The 17,914-nt window shown below is 45.8% G+C and overlaps 1 protein-coding gene across 1 annotated transcript in view; it reads left to right on the top strand.

Annotated features, from left to right (window-relative positions):
- The window catches only part of GTF2F1 (general transcription factor IIF subunit 1), a 38,624-nt gene that overhangs the window by 10,917 nt on the left and 9,793 nt on the right, over nt 1-17,914 (top strand). The window contains exons 3-11 of the mRNA XM_073622747.1: nt 1,732-1,778; nt 4,446-4,518; nt 6,094-6,287; nt 6,387-6,557; nt 8,143-8,351; nt 11,007-11,145; nt 11,236-11,300; nt 17,570-17,680; nt 17,770-17,843. Of these exons, the coding sequence (XP_073478848.1) occupies nt 1,732-1,778; nt 4,446-4,518; nt 6,094-6,287; nt 6,387-6,557; nt 8,143-8,351; nt 11,007-11,145; nt 11,236-11,300; nt 17,570-17,680; nt 17,770-17,843 (1,083 nt within the window). The remainder of the gene's footprint in view (nt 1-1,731; nt 1,779-4,445; nt 4,519-6,093; nt 6,288-6,386; nt 6,558-8,142; nt 8,352-11,006; nt 11,146-11,235; nt 11,301-17,569; nt 17,681-17,769; nt 17,844-17,914) is intronic.

Raw genomic sequence — 17,914 nt, forward strand, 5'->3', positions numbered from 1 at the left:
GGAGGTGACGAGGGAGCCAGAGAACAGGGGGTCTTGGGAGGAGGTGACGAGGGAGCCAGAGAACAGGGGGTCTTGGGAGGAGGTGATGAGGGAGCCAGAGAACAAAAGGTTTTGGGAGGAGGTGACGAGGGAGCCAGAAAACAGAAGGTCTTGGGAGGAGGTGACGAGGGAGCCAGAGGACAGGAGGTTTTGGGAGGAGGTGACGAGGGAGCCAGAGGACAGGAGGTTTTGGGAGGAGGTGACGAGGGAGCCAGAGGACAGGAGGTTTTGGGAGGAGGTGACGAGGGAGCCAGAGGACAGGAGGTTTTGGGAGGAGGTGACGAGGGAGCCAGAGGACAGGAGGTTTTGGGAGGAGGTGACGAGGGAGCCAGAGGACAGGAGGTTTTGGGAGGAGGTGACGAGGGAGCCAGAGGACAGGAGGTTTTGGGAGGAGGTGACGAGGGAGCCAGAGGACAGGAGGTTTTGGGAGGAGGTGACGAGGGAGCCAGAGAACAGGGGGTCTTGGGAGGAGGTGACGAGGGAGACAGAGAACAGGGGGGAACAAAGAGAATGATTTGTTTGTTATTTTTAGACTAGGTTAGTGATGTAGTTGGGGGCGGAGTTGAGGATGCCTTGTCAGTTGTTAGTATTTTGAATTTAATTCATTGGATGAGTGTCAGCCAATGAAGGGATTGGCAGTGTGGGGTAACTAGGTAAATAGTATGTGAGTCGCTCAGGCTTTGAAGGGGTGCTAGTCCTCAGTCCACTGCTGTGAGTGCCGGCAGGGGAAGGAGATCGTCCCAGCCCCAGACGTCAATGTGTAGTGGGGTAGGTGTCCCTGTAGCTGCACATCAAAGCAGACCCACTAGTTATGGTGTTGGGCTACAACCAGGCCACACCCCCAACACGTTTTCGCTCCACCCGTCTGAGCTTAATCGTGGGGATTTCCTTCATGATCAAGCTCACAGGGGCAGAGCAAAACATGCTGGGAGGTGTGGCCTGGTTGGAGCTCAGGCTGAGGTTGCCATACACCGTAACTAGTGGGTCTGCTTCAATGTGCGGCCACCAGAACATCTACCCACTACACAGGGTGGAGTAGCTGACACTAAACAGTTGGTAAGGTAGATATGTCTGGCAGCAGCATTCATTATGGACTGAAGAGGGTAAAGCCTATGTAAAGGTAATCCAATGAGGAGGGAGTTGCAGTAATCAAAGTGAGAGATAACCAGGGAGTGGATTAAAAGCTTGGTGGTGTCATTGTTTAGGAAGGGACGTATTTTGGAGATGTTGCCGAGTTTGAGGTAGAAGCTTTGGACAGTGAATGGATGTGGGGCCGACAGGAGCGTTCACAGTCCAGGATTACACCTAACAACCTGGCATGCGGGTACGGATTGAAATTTGTTCCATTGATCTTATCAGGGGACGGGGCACATGGGGGAGGCAACGTTATGTGCTCGGTTTTTTTCAATAGATTGAGTTTGAGGAAGTGGTGTGACATCCAGGCTGATATGTCTGTTAGTAAATTGGTGATGTGTGGTGAGATCTTTGACATGGTTGACTGAACATGTGCCCAGCAAAATCTGCAAAGTTTCAATTTATGCATTCCTGCTGAAAACCTCTATTAGGACTTTAAAAGCAACTAAATTGTCCTAAACTTTATTGTACATGATATTAAAAATCATAATGTGATGATATGCACCCATGACACATTGCCATGTTTGTTCCTGTTCTCACTTGGTCTTTGTCTTGCAGGGGGGAAGCGGTCAGTCTGTGACGGAGTATGTCGTTCGTGTTCCCAGGTGAGAACCAATACAGTGATCCAGGGACTATCCATGGAGGTCTGGCTTTATTTTTCACAATCCCCAAGAAACGGCCGTGGTGTTTTCCCATAACTAGTCCAAAGCCAAGAAGCAGCTGCTAACGTCAGACATTTCTCACATGAGCAGTTTATGACGGTGATATGTGGTCCAGCAGGGGAGAATTTTAAAGACACAACAAATGGGGATGTACTGCAGTGATTTACTACATGGGTTTTTTTGCCCAGACATATACAGTGCCTTGAAAAAGTATTCATACCCCTTGACATTTTCCAAATTTTGTCATGTTACAACCAAAAACCTAAATGTATTTTATGCAATAGACCAACACAAAGTGGCACATAATTGTGAAGTGGATGAAAAATGATAAATGTTTTTTGCAAATGTGAAAAGTGTGGCGGGCATTTGTATTCAGCCCCCCTGAGTCAATACTTTGTAGAACCATCTTTTACAGCAATTACAGCTGCAAGTGTTTTTGGGGATGTGTCTACCAGCTTTGCAAATCTCGAGAGTGGAATTGTTACCCATTCTTCTTTGGAAAATAGCTCAAGCTCTGTCAGATTGGATGGAGAGCGTCTATGAACAGCAATTTTCAAGTCTTGTTACAGATTCTCAATTCGATTTAGGTCTGGACTTTGACTGGGCCATTCTAACACATGAATATGCTTTAATCTAAACCATTCCATTGTAGCTCTGGCTGTATGTTTAGGGTAGTTGTCCTGCTAGATGGTGAACCTCCAGCTCAGTCTCAAATCTTTTGCAGACTCTAATGCCGCGTACACACGGTCGGACTTTTCGGCTACAAAAGTCCGACAGCCCGTTCGACGGACTTTCGACGGACTTTCGGCGGACTTGCGGCGGACTTTCTATCGAACGGACTTGCCTACATTCGATCACACAAAAGTCCGATGGATTCGTACGTGATGATGTACACCAGACTAAAATAAGGAAGTTGATAGCCAGTAGCCAATAGCTACCCTAGCGTGGGTTTTTGTCCGTCGGACTAGCATAGAGACGAGCGGATTTCTGGGTCCGGCGGAGTTACGACGTAAAGATTTGAAGCATGTTTCAAATCTAAAGTCCGTCAGATTTGCGGCTGGAAAAGTCCGCTGAAAGTCCGGGGAAGCCCACACACGATCGGATTATCCGCCGGATTTGGTCCGTCGGCGTACGTCTGACTTTTGTAGACGAAAAGTCCGACCGTGTGTACGCGGCATAACAGGTTTTCTTCCAAGATTGCCTTGTTTTTGGCTCCATCCATCTTCCCATCAACTCTGACCAGCTTCTCTGTCCCAGCTGAAGAAAAGCATCCCCACAACATGATGCTGCCACCACCATGTTTCACGGTGGGGATGGTGTGTTCAGGTGATGTGAAGTGTTAGTTTTCCGCCACACATAACCTTTTGCTTTTAGGCCAAAAAGTTCAATTTTGGTCTCATCTGACCAGAGGACCTTCTTCCACATGTTTGCGGTGTCCCCCACATGGCTTCTTGCAAACTGCAAACGGGACTTCTTATGGATTTTTTTCAACAATGGCTTTCTTCTTGTCACTCTTCCATAAAGGCCAGATTTGTGGAGTGCACAACTAATAGTTGTCCTGTGGACAGATTCTCCCACCTGAGCTGTGGATCTCTGCAGCTCCTCCAGAGTTACCATGGACCTCTTGGCTGCTTCTCTGATTAATGCTCTCCCTGCCTGGCCTGTCAGTTTAGGTGGACGGCCATGCCTTGGTAGGTTTGCAGTTGTGCCATACTCTTTCCATTTTCGGATGATGGATTGAACAGTGCTCTGTGAGATGTTCAAAGCTTGCAATATTTTTTTTATAACCTAACTCTGCTTTAAACTCCTCCCACAACTTTATCCCTGACCTGTCTGGTGTGTTCTTTGGCCTTCACAATGCTGTTTGTTCACTAAGGTTCTCTAACAAACCTCTGATGGCTTCACAGAACAGCTTTATTTATACTGAAATTAAATTGCACACATATGGACTCTATTTACTAATTAGATGACTTCTGAAGGCAATTGGTTCCACAAGATTTTAGTTAGGGGTATCAAAGTAAAGGGGGCTGAATACAAATGCACGCCACACTTTTCAGATATTTATTTGTAAAAAACATTTGAAAACCATTTATCATTTTCCTTCCACTTCACAATTATGTACCACTTTGTGTTGGTCTATCACATAAAATCCCAATAAAATACATTTACGTTTTTTGGTTGTAACATGACAAAATGTGTAAAATTTCAAGGGGTATGAATACTTTTTAAATGTAAACCTTTACAATCACTTTAAAGCTGTTGTATTCCGCTGGCCTTTTTTTTTTTTTTTTTCCCCTGCAAGGTAAAGTCATAATGTGCTAGTGACTGGTGAGAGCCGCGATGACGCCACTCCCGCGTATGCATGTGGAAGCCACCATTTACGGCACAGGGGTCAGAAGGAAAGTTTAGGAGATATTTACACTACCTATAGGTAAGCCTTATTATAGGCTTACCTATAGGTATAAGTCAGAGCTGGGAGTTTACTTCCTCTTTTAAGCAAGATTAAAAAAAAAAAAAAAAAAAGAATTTGAATTAGCTAACAGGTTCACCTGGTAAGGATCATTTCATAATGTGTACAGGGGTAATTTCCTATGTCCCTCTCTTATACAGGAACCCCAGTAAGAGGTACAATGTCATGGCCTTCAATGCTGCAGATAAAGTGGACTTCTCTACATGGAACCAGGTAAACAACATTTGCTGTATACATCGGTCTCTGATGTCTTCCCGGTGTGTGACCACAGTCATCTCTGCTTCTTTTAGTGCTTTAATGTAGCACAGGAACCTTTTTGAGGTCTATGTAAACTATGAACTGCTATTATTTCCTTCCTTTAGGTCCGTTAAATATACCATTTTCTTTAAAGCATTTTGTTATATCTATTTAATTAAAACAAAAAAAAGTTAATCTTGCCAGAAATCTTGTGAGCTGATAAACTTCTGTGCGTTCCATCTCTATGGATGGATCAGTTACATTGTTCAGCTATCACTGTTGACTAACCCCTCTCTCCCTTCTTCCCTATACTATGGAGAAAAGGAGGTGGGGGGTGTTCTGTAGCCTCCACAGATACAGTACATTGAGAGTGTTGTCACCCGGGCACAGGAAATGTTTGTGAGCTTCTCACAATGTGCATTAGAAGAGGCAGCAAGTCGGAGCCAGTTTTTTTTTCTGGCTAGAATATGTCCAGTATCCTCTAGCGCAGGGCTCTCCAAACTACGGCCCTCCAGTTGTTCAGCAACTACAATTCCCATCATGCCTAGTCATGTCTGTGAATGGCAGTTTTACAATGCCTCATGGGACGTGTTCTGCAACAGCAGGAGGACCGTAGTTTGGAGATCCCCCTTCGTCTAGCCCAGGGGTCTCAAACTGGCGGCCCTCCAGCTGTTGGGGAACTACAAGTCCCATCGTGCCTCTGCCTATGGGAGTCCTGCTTGTAACTGTCAGCCTTGCAATGCCTCATGGGCATTGTAGTTCTGCAACAGCTGGAGGGCCACCAGTTTGAGACCCCTGGTCTAGCCTTTTGCTCCCCAGCTCAACTGTCCCTGGACCACCCTTTTCATTCATTGGATTTCAGGTCTTTTAAACATTGAGCCTTGATCACATGTGTAGGGGGTAGTCTGCATGCACTGACGCCCACCCGTCAAGGCATTTTAAAGACCCCTAATACTTATCAGTCCCGCCATCCCTTTTTTGGATTGGATTTTTCTCATCCAAGCTTCCGAATTGTTTTGAATGCCTGCACAACATTTGCACATTGGAGTTCCAGCCACCAATCCCTGCATCACTAATGTGTTTGTGGCTCTTGAACAGCCACATCTTCAACAAAGATCTCAGGCATGGGCAGTGGAACAAGTAGGTATAACAGGTCTCCTTTTGCAAGGGCGTTCTTTTTTAAAGAGGCAACAGAGTCACTTAAAAAGTCCTCCATGTAGCATAGATCAGTGTTTCTCAACTCCAGTCCTCAAGGCGCCCCAACAGGTCATGTTTTCAGGATTTCCCTCATGCAACGGCTGTCGTAATTACTAAGGCAGTGAAACTGATCAAATCACCTGTGCAAGATAATGGTAAAAGCCTGAAAACATTGAGGACTGGAGTTGAGAAACACTTCAGAAAACGCCCACATTCCCCTGTTAAGTAACTAAGGTGGAAATTGATAGAAAGGAAGCTGTTGTGTACTGTGAAATGGAATATTGTACCTATTAGCAGGACTGTTTTATGACATACACTTCCACCTAAAGGCAGATGTTTTTCTCTACAATCCAGGCTCGCATGGAGCGTGACCTGAGTGCTAAGAAAATGTACCAGGATGAGGAAATGCCTGACTCTGGGGCTGGGAGCGAGTTTAATCGCAAGCTGAGGGAGGAGGCCAGACGCAAGAAATACGGCATCATTCTCAAAGAGTTCAAGGTGGAGGACCAGCCCTGGATGCTGAGGGTTAACGGCAAGGCTGGACGCAAGTAAGTCTAACGCTGGGAGATGTTCTGTGACTGTCTGACAAGGTGAACCCATGGCCTTTTGTTTAAGGACAGCAGTCAGAGTGTGTCTTGTCTCCCCAGGTTTAAAGGAATTAAAAAAGGTGGAGTGACAGAGAATGCCTCCTACTTCATCTTCACCCAATGTCCAGATGGAGCGTTTGAAGCGTTCCCTGTCTCCAACTGGTACAATTTTACTCCAGTGGCCAAGCATCGGACGCTGACTGCAGAAGAGGCCGAACAGGAATGGGAAAGGTAAGGGCCTTGTTTATTGATAAAATATTCAATGAACAATTTAAATAGGCCATTAAAAGATAAAGATTATATATATATATATATATATATATATATATATATATATATATATATATATATATATATATATATATATATATAATGTGTGTGTGTGTATATGTGTGTGTGTGTATATATATATATATATTGACAGAGAATAGCGCACACATGCAAAAGGAGCAACTTTTAAATCTTACAAGGCTGATTAACCACTTCCTGCCCGCCCAATGTCATATGACGTTGCAGACTTTGAGTGGGGATATCTGAATAATGCCTGCAGTTTGCCGCACATTAAAGCGAGAGCAATAATTCTAGCACTAGACCTCCTCTGTCACTCAAAACGGGTAACCTGTAAAAAAATTTAAAGCGTCGCCTATGGGGATTTTGAAATACCGAAGTTTGGCACCATTCCACAAGCGTGCACAATTTTAAAGCGTGACGTTGGGTATCTATTTACTCGGTGTAACATCATCTTTCACATTATGTGGGCTAACTTTACTGTTTTTTTTTTTAATTCATGAAACTGTTGTTTTTTTTTCCCAAAATAAACGCATTTAAAAAATTGCTGCGCAAATACCGTGTGATATAAAAAGTTGCAACGACCACCATTTTATTCCGTAGGGTCTCTGCTTAAAAAAACATATATAATGATATATATATTTTCAACCAAAAAAATGATGATTTTTACATGTAGGAGAAAAATGTCAGAATTGGCCCGGTAGGCCATTGGTAAAAGCATCTAATCTTAATGAGTAAATATGGGGGTTGCTTTTTGATGAATAGTGTAGGACCCACTGAAAACGGGGTACTTTGCCGCAGTTTTGAGCTTAAGCATGGTTTGGCCATATTAAGTGACTAAATACCCATATTTGCTCATTAAGATTAGGTGCTTTTAAGAAGCGTTGTAAGATTTAAAAGTTACTCCTTTTGCATTTTTGTATGCACCAACTTTACATATTCACGTTTAGGGTGCGCCCCCCCCCCCACACACACACACACACACACTCTCTTTACAGGGGGTATTTGTGTTAATACATGTTGTAGTAGTAAGGCAGCCTAGTGAAGATAATGGGCTGCCACAGATGTATGCATCACAGAATTCTTGCTGCAATGCACTATGTAGGGGTACCATTCAAGAGAAATGTCAGAGTTGTGTAATGTGTGTTACCTCGCAGTCTTGCAATGCAAAAATTGTAAATTGGCTCTATGACCTGACAAGCAATTGGTGAGTGTTTACATTTTTCCTAAGTAAGGAAATCGTGCAGCACTTGAAATACATGCCTGCAAATTGGCCTTGAATGAGAGATGCAGGAACTAAAGTGACCACAAAGTGGTGCTGTTTTCTTTTTTTTTTTTTTTTTTTTCTTTTTTTTTTTTGAGTGTTATTGAACGTTTTTTTATCTTTCTCCAAGAAGTAAACTGGCTGCTTCTTTCCTCCAACGCAGAATAATGGCAACAGCTGAAAAAAAAAAAAAAAAAAAACATGGTGGTTCCAGCAATGGCAATACAAAACTCCTTAAATCTCCCTTCAATGTTTTTTGTTTAGGCGAAACAAAATCCTGAACCACTTCACCATCATGCAGCAGCGCCGCCTGAAGGACCAGGGCGGAGAGGGTGATGAGGATGAGGAAGGTGGCGGAAAACAAGAAAAGGGTGGGAAGAGCAAGAAAAAGAAGAAGAGTGACCTGAAAATCCACGATCTGGAAGATGAACTAGAGATGAGCTCCAGCGAGAGCGATGGCAGCGGAGATGATGGTGAGGGACCAGAGGAGATCCAGCTATGGGGTCGTCTGTAAGAAGGAATTGGTGGGTGGAGTCTTGTGTCAACCTGCTGTCCTCAGTAAAAGTTAAAGCGGTAGTAAAGCCCGCTTTAAGGCTTAACTGTAGGTAAAATGAATATCTCCTAAACGTGCAATGTTTAGGAGATATTCACCCTGTATGAGGCCGCTGACATCCCTGGCGCATGCGTCTGAAGGCCTGGCATACCGCGCCGGAGCTTCTTGCCGGAACCGTCGGCCACCTCCAATAATTTCAATGGTAGCGCACCTTAACCATGCCTATATTGTTTATGGCATGTCAGTGAAGCATTTATAAACTGTTAGCTGTGTGCTGTTGAGAGACAGATAATTTCCTCTACATCACTTCCCCTTTAAGCACTTCCCCCTAGAAAAACAACATTTCTTTCTCGAACATCACGGGACACAGAGCCTCAGTAATTACTGATGGGTTATATAGGTATCACTAGGTGATTGGACACTGGTCACACCCTAAACAGAAAGTTCAACCCCCTATATAATCCCTCCCCTTATCGGGATACCTCAGTTTTTACGCCAGTGTCTTAGGTGATGGACAAGTATAGAGTGGTATTGCGCCCTCATCCTAGTTTTTTTACCGAAGGTGGTTTCAGGTTTTCATCTAAACCAAGACATTGTTCTGCCTTCCTTTTTTCCAGATCCCTGTTCTTCGGAAGAAAGGTCACTACATTCTTTGGATGTAGTAAGAGCAGTCAAGGCCTATCTGGAAACAACTGCTCAAATTCGCAAAACGGATGTTTTGTTTGTGCTGCCAGAGGGTCCCAATAGAGGACAGGCAGCGTCAAAAGCTACCATTTCTAAATGGATTCGACAATTGATCATTCAAGCTTACAGTTTGAAACAGAAGATTCCTCCGTTTCAGATCAAAGCACATTCTACAGGAGCTATTGGTGCTTCTTGGGCAGTGCATCACTGGGCCTCTATGGCTCAAATCTGCAAGACCGCAACCTGGTCTTCAGTTCATACATTCACCAGATTCTATCAGGTGGATGTGAGAAGGCATGAGGATATCGCCTTTGGGCGTAGTGTGCTGCAGGCAGCGGTACAGGGTCCTCAGGTCTGATTGCACCCTACTTGGTCGTGGTTCCCCCCCCTCAGGTAGCATTGCTCTGGGGCATCCCATCAGTAATTACTGTGGCTCTGTGTCCCGTGATGTTCGAGAAAGAAAATAGGATTTTTTATAACAGCTTACCTGTAAAATCCTTTTCTTTCGATGGACATCACGGGACACAGAGGTCTCACCCCTCTTCTAATACACTTATATTGCTTGGCTACAAAACTGAGGTATCCCTGCAAGGGGAGGGATTATATAGGGGGTTGAACTTCCTGTTTAGGGTGTGCCAGTGTCCAATCACCTAGTGATACCCTATATAACTCATCAGTAATTACTGAGGCTCTGTGTCCCGTGATGTTCATCGAAAGAAAAGGATTTTACAGGTAAGCTGTTATAAAAAATCCTATTTTTCATGGGCATTCAACAGACTTTCTTGAGGCTATTTCATCGCGTCAAAAATGCTGTAAGTGTGTTTGAGGGTTGCTTCATTCTTCAGAATCCATACACGTGTGAATGAGCCCTATCGCACTGATTGGGAGATCTCCTACCATCACTGATCACGTAGACCAGTGAAAGAGCTTACATCAGCTAAGAGTTTTCCTCTTGGCTCATGTGATGAAGGTGGTACTTGAAGTGGGAGTAAACTCCCATCTCTGACTTTATAAGTAAGCTTATAATAAGGCTTACCTATAGGCAGTGTAAATATCTCCTAAGCATGCACTGTTTAGGAGATATTTACTGTACATGCAGCCAGTGACATCACTGGCACATGCGCTCTGAAGGAATGGCCAACCGTGTCGTTCCTTCAGAGCTCTGTGCCATAAATGGCAGCTCCTGTGCGCATGCGTGTGAGTGACATCATCACAACTCCGACCAGTCACACAGCCGGAGGACGCAAACCCAGAAGAAAGACCGGGTGAAGATGAGCACGCCTGCAGTGGTGACAGTGAATGCTTCGTTTTCAGGTAAGTGTAACATAATGTGCTAGTATGCGATCCATACTAGCACATTCTGGCATTACCTTGCAGCTTGGGGAAAAAAAAACACCCAGCAGTTTACTACTGCTTTAAAAAATAAACTTGAAGGGTAAGATAAAATTAATACAGAAAATAGATGTATTGCATTACATTTAACAGACAAATGAGCGCCGCACTCCACTCTCCACTCCTCCACTTTTATTAAAGCATCAACAGTATAGCCTTGTGAGCAAGTAATTTGTAGTGAAATGCTTGAAGAGGGCAGTGGTTACTTTGGATGGAGACACCATGTTTGCAGCCATACTGTTGATGCTTGCATAAAAGTTATTGCAAGAGTGGAGTGCAGCTCCCATTCATCTTTTACTTATAACAGTGAGCCAGGATGAGTGTCTTTAAACCGGCAACCCTGTTTATCCGTGGACAGGTGAAATGAGAGGGTCTGGAGCAGTGCTGCGGGTCTGGGATGTTGCAACTATTGCATTACATTACTATAGATCTTTTGATCCATACAAGGGTTTTATAGATGTGCAGTACCCATCATTCAGTCATTTTTCTTTCATTTAAGATGAACATAAGCCAAAGACTCCGAAGAAAAATGCAAAAACTAAGAAAAAGAAGAAGAAGGTTGAGGATGAAGCCATAGAGGACAGTGATGATGGCGACTTTGAAGGACATGAAGTAGACTACATGTCTGATGGGAGCAGGTAATAGAGACTCGCGTTTCCACTGATTTATATCCTCAGCAGAGCATACGGCGAGTACAGACAACTGACCTTCATTTTATCTTTCTGCAGCAGCTCAGATGAGGAACTTCCTGGCAAACCCAAAGTCGCCAAGGAGGATCAGAATGTTCCTAAAGGTAAAATCGAAATGCACTAGGTGTATTCTAACCTGGGAATACTCGTTTAAAGAGACCGTCACTCTGCCCATTGAGGGGATCTATACAGCCCCATCCCCAACCTGCTTATACTTGGCATCTTTGCTGTGAACTCCTAACTCTATGTACGTTCAATGACAATGAGTTTACATAGGGTTCATGATATGAACTCCTATAATATGACCGTGCTTGGATCTAGGGATTGGCTGCTGAAGCCCAAGTACTGCATCTTGGGACATAATCACATAACCAGGTATTTTGCAGTGGCTGTGACATAGGAAGGAGTGCCAGGAAAGTGCTGGTAAGATATTTTAGGGTCAGAGTTGGGCTTTAACCACTTGAAGACCAAAAGGCCTTTTCTGGCACCTTTTTGTTTACATGTAACAATCAGTATTTTTTGCTAGAAAATTTCTTGGAACCCCCAAACACTATATATTTTTTTTAAAGCAGAGGCCCTAGAGTAGTGATGGCGAACCTTGGCACCCCAGATGTTTTGGAACTACATTTCCCATGATGCTCACCTACACTGCAGAGTGCCAGAGCATCAAGGGAAATGTAGTTCCAAAACATCTGGGGTGTCAAGGTTCGCCATCACTGCCCTAGAGAATAAATTGGGTTTTGCAAATTTTTTTTTTTTTTTTTTTTAATGTCACACGGTATTTGCGCAGCAGTTTTTTTTTTTTTTTTTTTTTGGGAGAAAAAATACACTGTTTTTGAATCTTAATGCAAAAAAAAAAAAAAAAACACTATACGTAACCCAGTTTTTTTTTTTTTTTGGTAAAATATAAAAGATGATGTTATGCCAAGTAAATGGATACGAAACATGTCATGCTTTAAAATTGCACACACCCATGCAACGGCGACAAATAAAGTAAATTTTACTATCCATAGGCGATGTTTTAAAAGCCTTTACAGGTTACCGCATTAGATTTACAGAGGAGGTCTGGTGCTAGAATTACTGCACATGATCTGACGTTCGCAGTGATACCTCACGTGTGTAGGGATGATTGCTGTTTGCATGCCTGTGGGACCCAAAAGTGTCATGTAAGGATGGAGGCACTTCAAAAACATTTTCATTTATTCATTTCAATGTATTTTTACACTGTCACTTTTCCCTAAACATCTTTCAGGACAGCCACCTTTGAGAGATCTCGGCTCCTACCTTCACAGGAAAACACCGCCTTAGCTTCAAGATTTAAGCCCCTCCTGCCCCACTGGACCTTCCGTTTTGGTGTTTCCTCCAGCGGCGAGACATCGCTGGGAACCAGGGCTGATCAACTGGGGAGGTTCAAGCCGGTTTTTACTGTGGGGAGAAGCTCTCCCTATCTCTATTTTTTTTTTGGCGGAGCCTTGGGGAAGGTACCGTTGGGTCCGCCACTTAGCCACTCCAGCTTCTCCTGAGGGTGGGGAAGAAGCTTCAAAGACCCCGCTCTCATTCTGTCCAGGGGGCCATCGTCGGAGGTGCACCGTTCCTCCCCGCGTTCTGTGTGGCCAGTGAGGCAGCTCGAGGCTGGACCGGAGGGCATAGTGACGTCTTGTCTGGCAGGGGCATGCACTTCTACCGGGGCCGCGGCTTTCGGTTGCAGCTTCGGTTTGAGAGAGGGCCAGGCTCTGGCCGGTGCGAGCCTGTAAACGCTTTAGATGTCAGCGGGTGGCTCAGGAAGGCGGGACCACCGCAATCCTCAGTGGGAGATGTCCCAGGCAGAGGCGGCCCAGACTACTCCTGGTATGCCAGCACCAGCCACTAAGGTGAGAGGAACCCGGGGGTGGATATTCCCTTTCCCTTTTATCCGATAGCTCCACGGGTGTAGACCCCCTCTGGTGGTCGAGGGGTTGGGAGGTGGTACTGGGACTTTGGTGGTGTTTGGTCCTAGGGACATTCCTGGGGACACTCTACTTACGAGTATGGCCTTTGGTTTTAAAAGTGAGCTGGAGGACTGCAATGCCCAGCATGCCCTTTGTGCAGTAAGCCTGAGGAACTGCAATGCCCAGCATGCCCTTTGTGCAGTAAGCCTGAGGAACTGCAATACCCAGCATGCCCTTTGTGCAGTAAGCCTGAGGAACTGCAATACCCAGCATGCCCTTTGTGCAGTAAGCCTGAGGAACTGCAATGCCCAGCATGCCCTGTGTGCGGTGAGCCTGAGGAACTGCAATGCCCAGTATGCCCTCTGTGCAGTGGGCCCGAGGAACTGCAATCCCCAGCATGCCCCTTTTTTCAGTCGGGTTCAGCCCCAGGCTGGCCCCCCGTCAGCTCAGCAGAGTATTGCACCTGCCCGTCGGTCTTATTCTCCGCTAATGGAGGGGCATTGTGGGGGCACTAGTGACAAGCTGAGGAGGAGCCAGTTAGCGCTTCTTCAGGCTCCCAGGTGGAGTCATAGGGAGAGGGGTTGGGTAGTAAGCCCTCTCGCTACAAGCTTTCCCTCGGGGGGTGGAGGATCTCTTGGGAGACATCCGTACCACCCTGGGAATCCAGGAGAAGAAGCCACTATTGCTCCATGACCAGATGTATCAGGGCCTGGGGGAACAGAAGAAGTTGTTCCTGCCCCAGGAAGGTCTGGTGGAAGCCATCAAAGATTGGCAAGATCTGGGGATGAAACCCTTCCTTTCAAGGGCCCTGAAGCCTAGGTTTTCTTTTTCACGGAGGACGGTCCTCCGTCAGTCGGTAGGGTACCCAGACTGGACGCAGCCTTCTATCAGGTTTCCAGGCATACAGACCTCTACCTGGGAGAGATCCCATGGACAAGAGGATGGATCCACTCTTGAAGGACACCTGGGAATCTACCTTGGGGCGCACATAGGAGCAGGGATGGAGACAATCTTGTCGTCCTTTCCCATGCTTTTGGGGGTGGCATATAGTGTGGATGCCTTGACTGATTCACTGCATATGTCTGCCAGATCCTCAGCCCTAGTCATCTCAGTTAAAGCTTGGCATTAGGACAATGCGTCCAAGGCTAAGCTCTGCAGGATTCTCACGGAGGGCTTATTTTGGTTATGTCCTGGCCTGGAAACCGTTTAGATTGGACGGCTGATGGGTGAGAGTCCTTTCCTGTCTGGTGTAGTGCGGGGAAGCAAGCAAGGAATAAGTCTCGCCCCCAGAGAGAATTCGGGGTCCCAAAGGCCAACGTTCCAAAGAGGTCTTGGGGTCAGAAAGGCAGGACAAAATAGGGGGTTCGTCGTCCTGAATGGAAATTGGGGGCCTTCCTCCCATAGTGGGTAGTGGTCTCCTCCAATCATTTCTTTTGGGAATTGTAAGGAGGGGTCACCGGCTTGAATTTGCAAGCACACACACACACATTACCAGTTTGCCAAGCTTCACGGAAAAAGCGTCAGCCTTACTACCCTCCCTGAAAAATCCTAAACATTGTATCAACAGTGGCTTAGTGGCTGGCACTCCGGACTAGCAGCACTTAAACCATAGGTAGAATCAGTAGGTTGTTTTAAAAGGGTGTTCCCGGTCCTTGAAGCTTGGGTGGAAGCCATCAAAGGATGGCAAGACCTAGTGAGGAAATCCTTGTTTTCAAGGGGAGGTAGACTTCTTCAGACTCCCAGGTGGAGTCAGAGGTAGATGGGTTGGACGGTGAGTCCTTGAGACCCTCTCGCTAGGAGCCTTCCCTGGAGGAGGTGGAGGATCTCCCTGGGAGCCACCCTGGGAGCCACCCTGGGAATCCAGGAGTAGAAGCTGTTATCACTCCATCACCAGAGGGATAAAAGTGGCAGAACAGTGGCTAATGGGTTAGCATTTCTGCCTACCAGCACTGAATTTCTGGGTTCGCACCCCAAATGCGCCACTTCATATAGAGAAGGTCTGTTCTTCCTCTGTTGTTAAACATAACTCCTGACTCAGGGACTTCCCTAAATTCAGGGCCTGGGGGAACAGAATAATTTGCAGAAGGCTCTGTATGGACTCAGTCTGCACATTCCCATGGTGGACAGCTGTCAAAAGTTTCTCAGGCTGACAGAACCAGGGAAGGCATGCGACTCTTGGGCATTTCAATTATCTGGACGACCTGCTCCTATTTATCTTCAAACCAAGGTTAAGTCTCTTATTCTCATTGCACTGCCATTGGCCCAGGTGGCTGTGTTTCCCAAGCCGGTACAATCTGGTGTTTAACCTTCCTGGATGCTGCCAATTCGAGAGGACCTTCATTTTGGGGTCCATTCTGCTGTCCCCAGGTGGAGCTGTGGATTCTCCCTGCATGGCTTCCAAGGAAGAAATGCTAAAGGCAAGAGCTTCTCGGATGGGGTGGTAGCCCTGATAAGTAGCAAGAAAAGGGAAACGCGCTCCATCTACCGGAGACATTTTCAACAGCTGCTACGCATTTCCAATCGGGGCCCCCTTTTCTACAAATATTTGCGTACCAGGTTTTTTTTTTTAAGAGGGTGGCCTCGAAGTTTCACAGAGGCCAAGAAATTATTTTGCCAACTTTCTGTTCGAATCCTGTGGGTGAACATAAGTTAGATGTTAAAAGGTCATAGCACTTTTGCCAAACACTACAGGTTGGACCTGTGGATCGCTAAGGATCGGACCTTTGGGGGAAAAGGGGATCTTACAAGCCGTGGTCCCACCCTAGGTTTGGGTGCTCATTTGTCCTCTCAAAGGTGACTGTCCTGAAAGATGTTTATGGAAAATCAGAGTTACGTACCGGTAACGTCTTTTTCCAGGAGTCTTTCAGCACAGCACCGATACCCACCCGAAAAATGTGTTTGCAATAAGGAGGCTGCCCACTGGCTAAGTGGGTAGCAATTTGGTCTAGCAGCACTGGGGTTGCTGGTTCAATTCCCCAACATGCTAATGAAGTCCCTGACAGGGAAACAGTCAGAAGGATTAAAAGTTATGTGTATGACATGTTCTTGTGTCTCCCCAGCTGGCCGGAGGTACTCTTAGAAGACTGAGGGTCCAGTGTAGCAGGAGGGGCTTAAATCTTGAAGCGAAGGCAGTGTTTCCTGTGAAGGGAGGAGCCGAGGTCTCTCAAAGGTGGCTGTCCTGAAAGACTCTTGGAAAAAGACGTTTCCGATACGTAACTCCTGATTTTTTTTTTGCTGTCACAAGGAATGTAAACCTCCCTTGTGACAGCAATAGGCATGTGACAGATTCTCTTTAAGGAGAGCTCTAGAGATGTGGGGTCTATAAGACCACCAGATCCCTCCCTCTGCCTCTGTAAGCATTTGATCACACCAAGATCAGTGTGATCCAAATGCTTTCCATTGATGATGTGACGTCATAGCTTCAATTTTACTATATCATAGAGCCCAACAAAGCCGATCCAGTCTTTGTTGGGCTCGATGATCAGCCGGTGGAAGTGTTGGCTGGTCGTTCAGGAACCCCAGTGTTATGGTAGATCCTGGCAAAGCCACGGGGGAGGGGGAATGTCCCCTCCCGCTGCTTGTAAAAGCAATCCAGTAGCCAATTAGCCGCTAGGATTTTTTTTACACGAGAGCAGACCTTCACACTAGATGCGGTGCGAATTTGCTGCAAAGCCTCACCGCATCAAAATCGCAACCTGTTCATGCAAACTGACTGCGGAGTGTATGTTAACGACACCCGACAATCAGTTTGCAAAACCCATGCGATCCGATTCCGGTGTTGACAAAAAAAAGGGTCCTTCATGAGTTTGGTCCAAATGCAATGCAAATTCAGCCATAAAGTTTGCATGGCTGAATTCGCATCGCACAGACTTTGCATGTGATCTACACAGCAATGCGATGTCTGGCATTGTAGTTGCAGGCATCATCCTGGTATAACTATGCAAACTCCAGCGCCGTATGGGTACGTCACTGGAATTGAAGTGGTTAAAAAGATTCTGTCCTGAATGGGTGGTGTGTCATTTTACAGGGGGATTTAGGCAAAGAAATGTAATAAAAAAAATACCAGGTAAAGAAATATTAGGGGAGAAATCTCCCCTGTGAGCTACAAAGGCTCCATTGTATGAGCTGTGAACCAATTGGGCTGTACGGGAGCAGGTGGCACCCTGCTGTACGGAAAAGTGCTGTGAACCCAACACCTAATGGATTACTTGTGTCTGAGGGAGGTTTTCCTGGGATGTTTTCAGGGAGCAGCTACCAGTGTGACAATGACAATTTCTTATGCAGTGAGTTTACTCATAGAAAAGTGACACAGAAAGCTGCACTAATCAAAAGAGGTGTCCCCCTCTTGAAGTAGGCAACAAGCATTACAAATGTAATAGTAGGCAAGACAAGCTTATATATTTTGTTTGTGCTGTTTGGCTGGAATTCTGCTTAAATGTCGATAGGGATTGATGAGGCAAGCGAGAGTAGCGAGGAGAGCGAAGAGGAGAAGGTGGAGGAGGAAGAGGATGAAGAGAAGAAAGCCTCCACACCTCAGGAACGGAAGAGGAAGAGAGGTGAGGCTGGGGATAAGTCTCCCCGGAACACTTTGGGGGGGGGTGGGGGGTTTAAGTCTCTAATGGCACTTTCTGTTTTTCTACCACAGATAGCAGTGAGGAATCGGACACATCAGATGACAGTGATATTGACAAAGAGGCTTCCTCCGCTCTTTTTATGCAGGTATCACTTATTAAATTAGAGGCAGATGTTGAAGGTAGTTTTTCTTAAAAATATATATATATCTTCCCGCC

The sequence above is a fragment of the Aquarana catesbeiana genome, linkage group LG03 (genome assembly GCF_042186555.1).
Source record: "Aquarana catesbeiana isolate 2022-GZ linkage group LG03, ASM4218655v1, whole genome shotgun sequence".
Classification (NCBI taxonomy): Eukaryota; Metazoa; Chordata; class Amphibia; order Anura; family Ranidae; genus Aquarana; species Aquarana catesbeiana.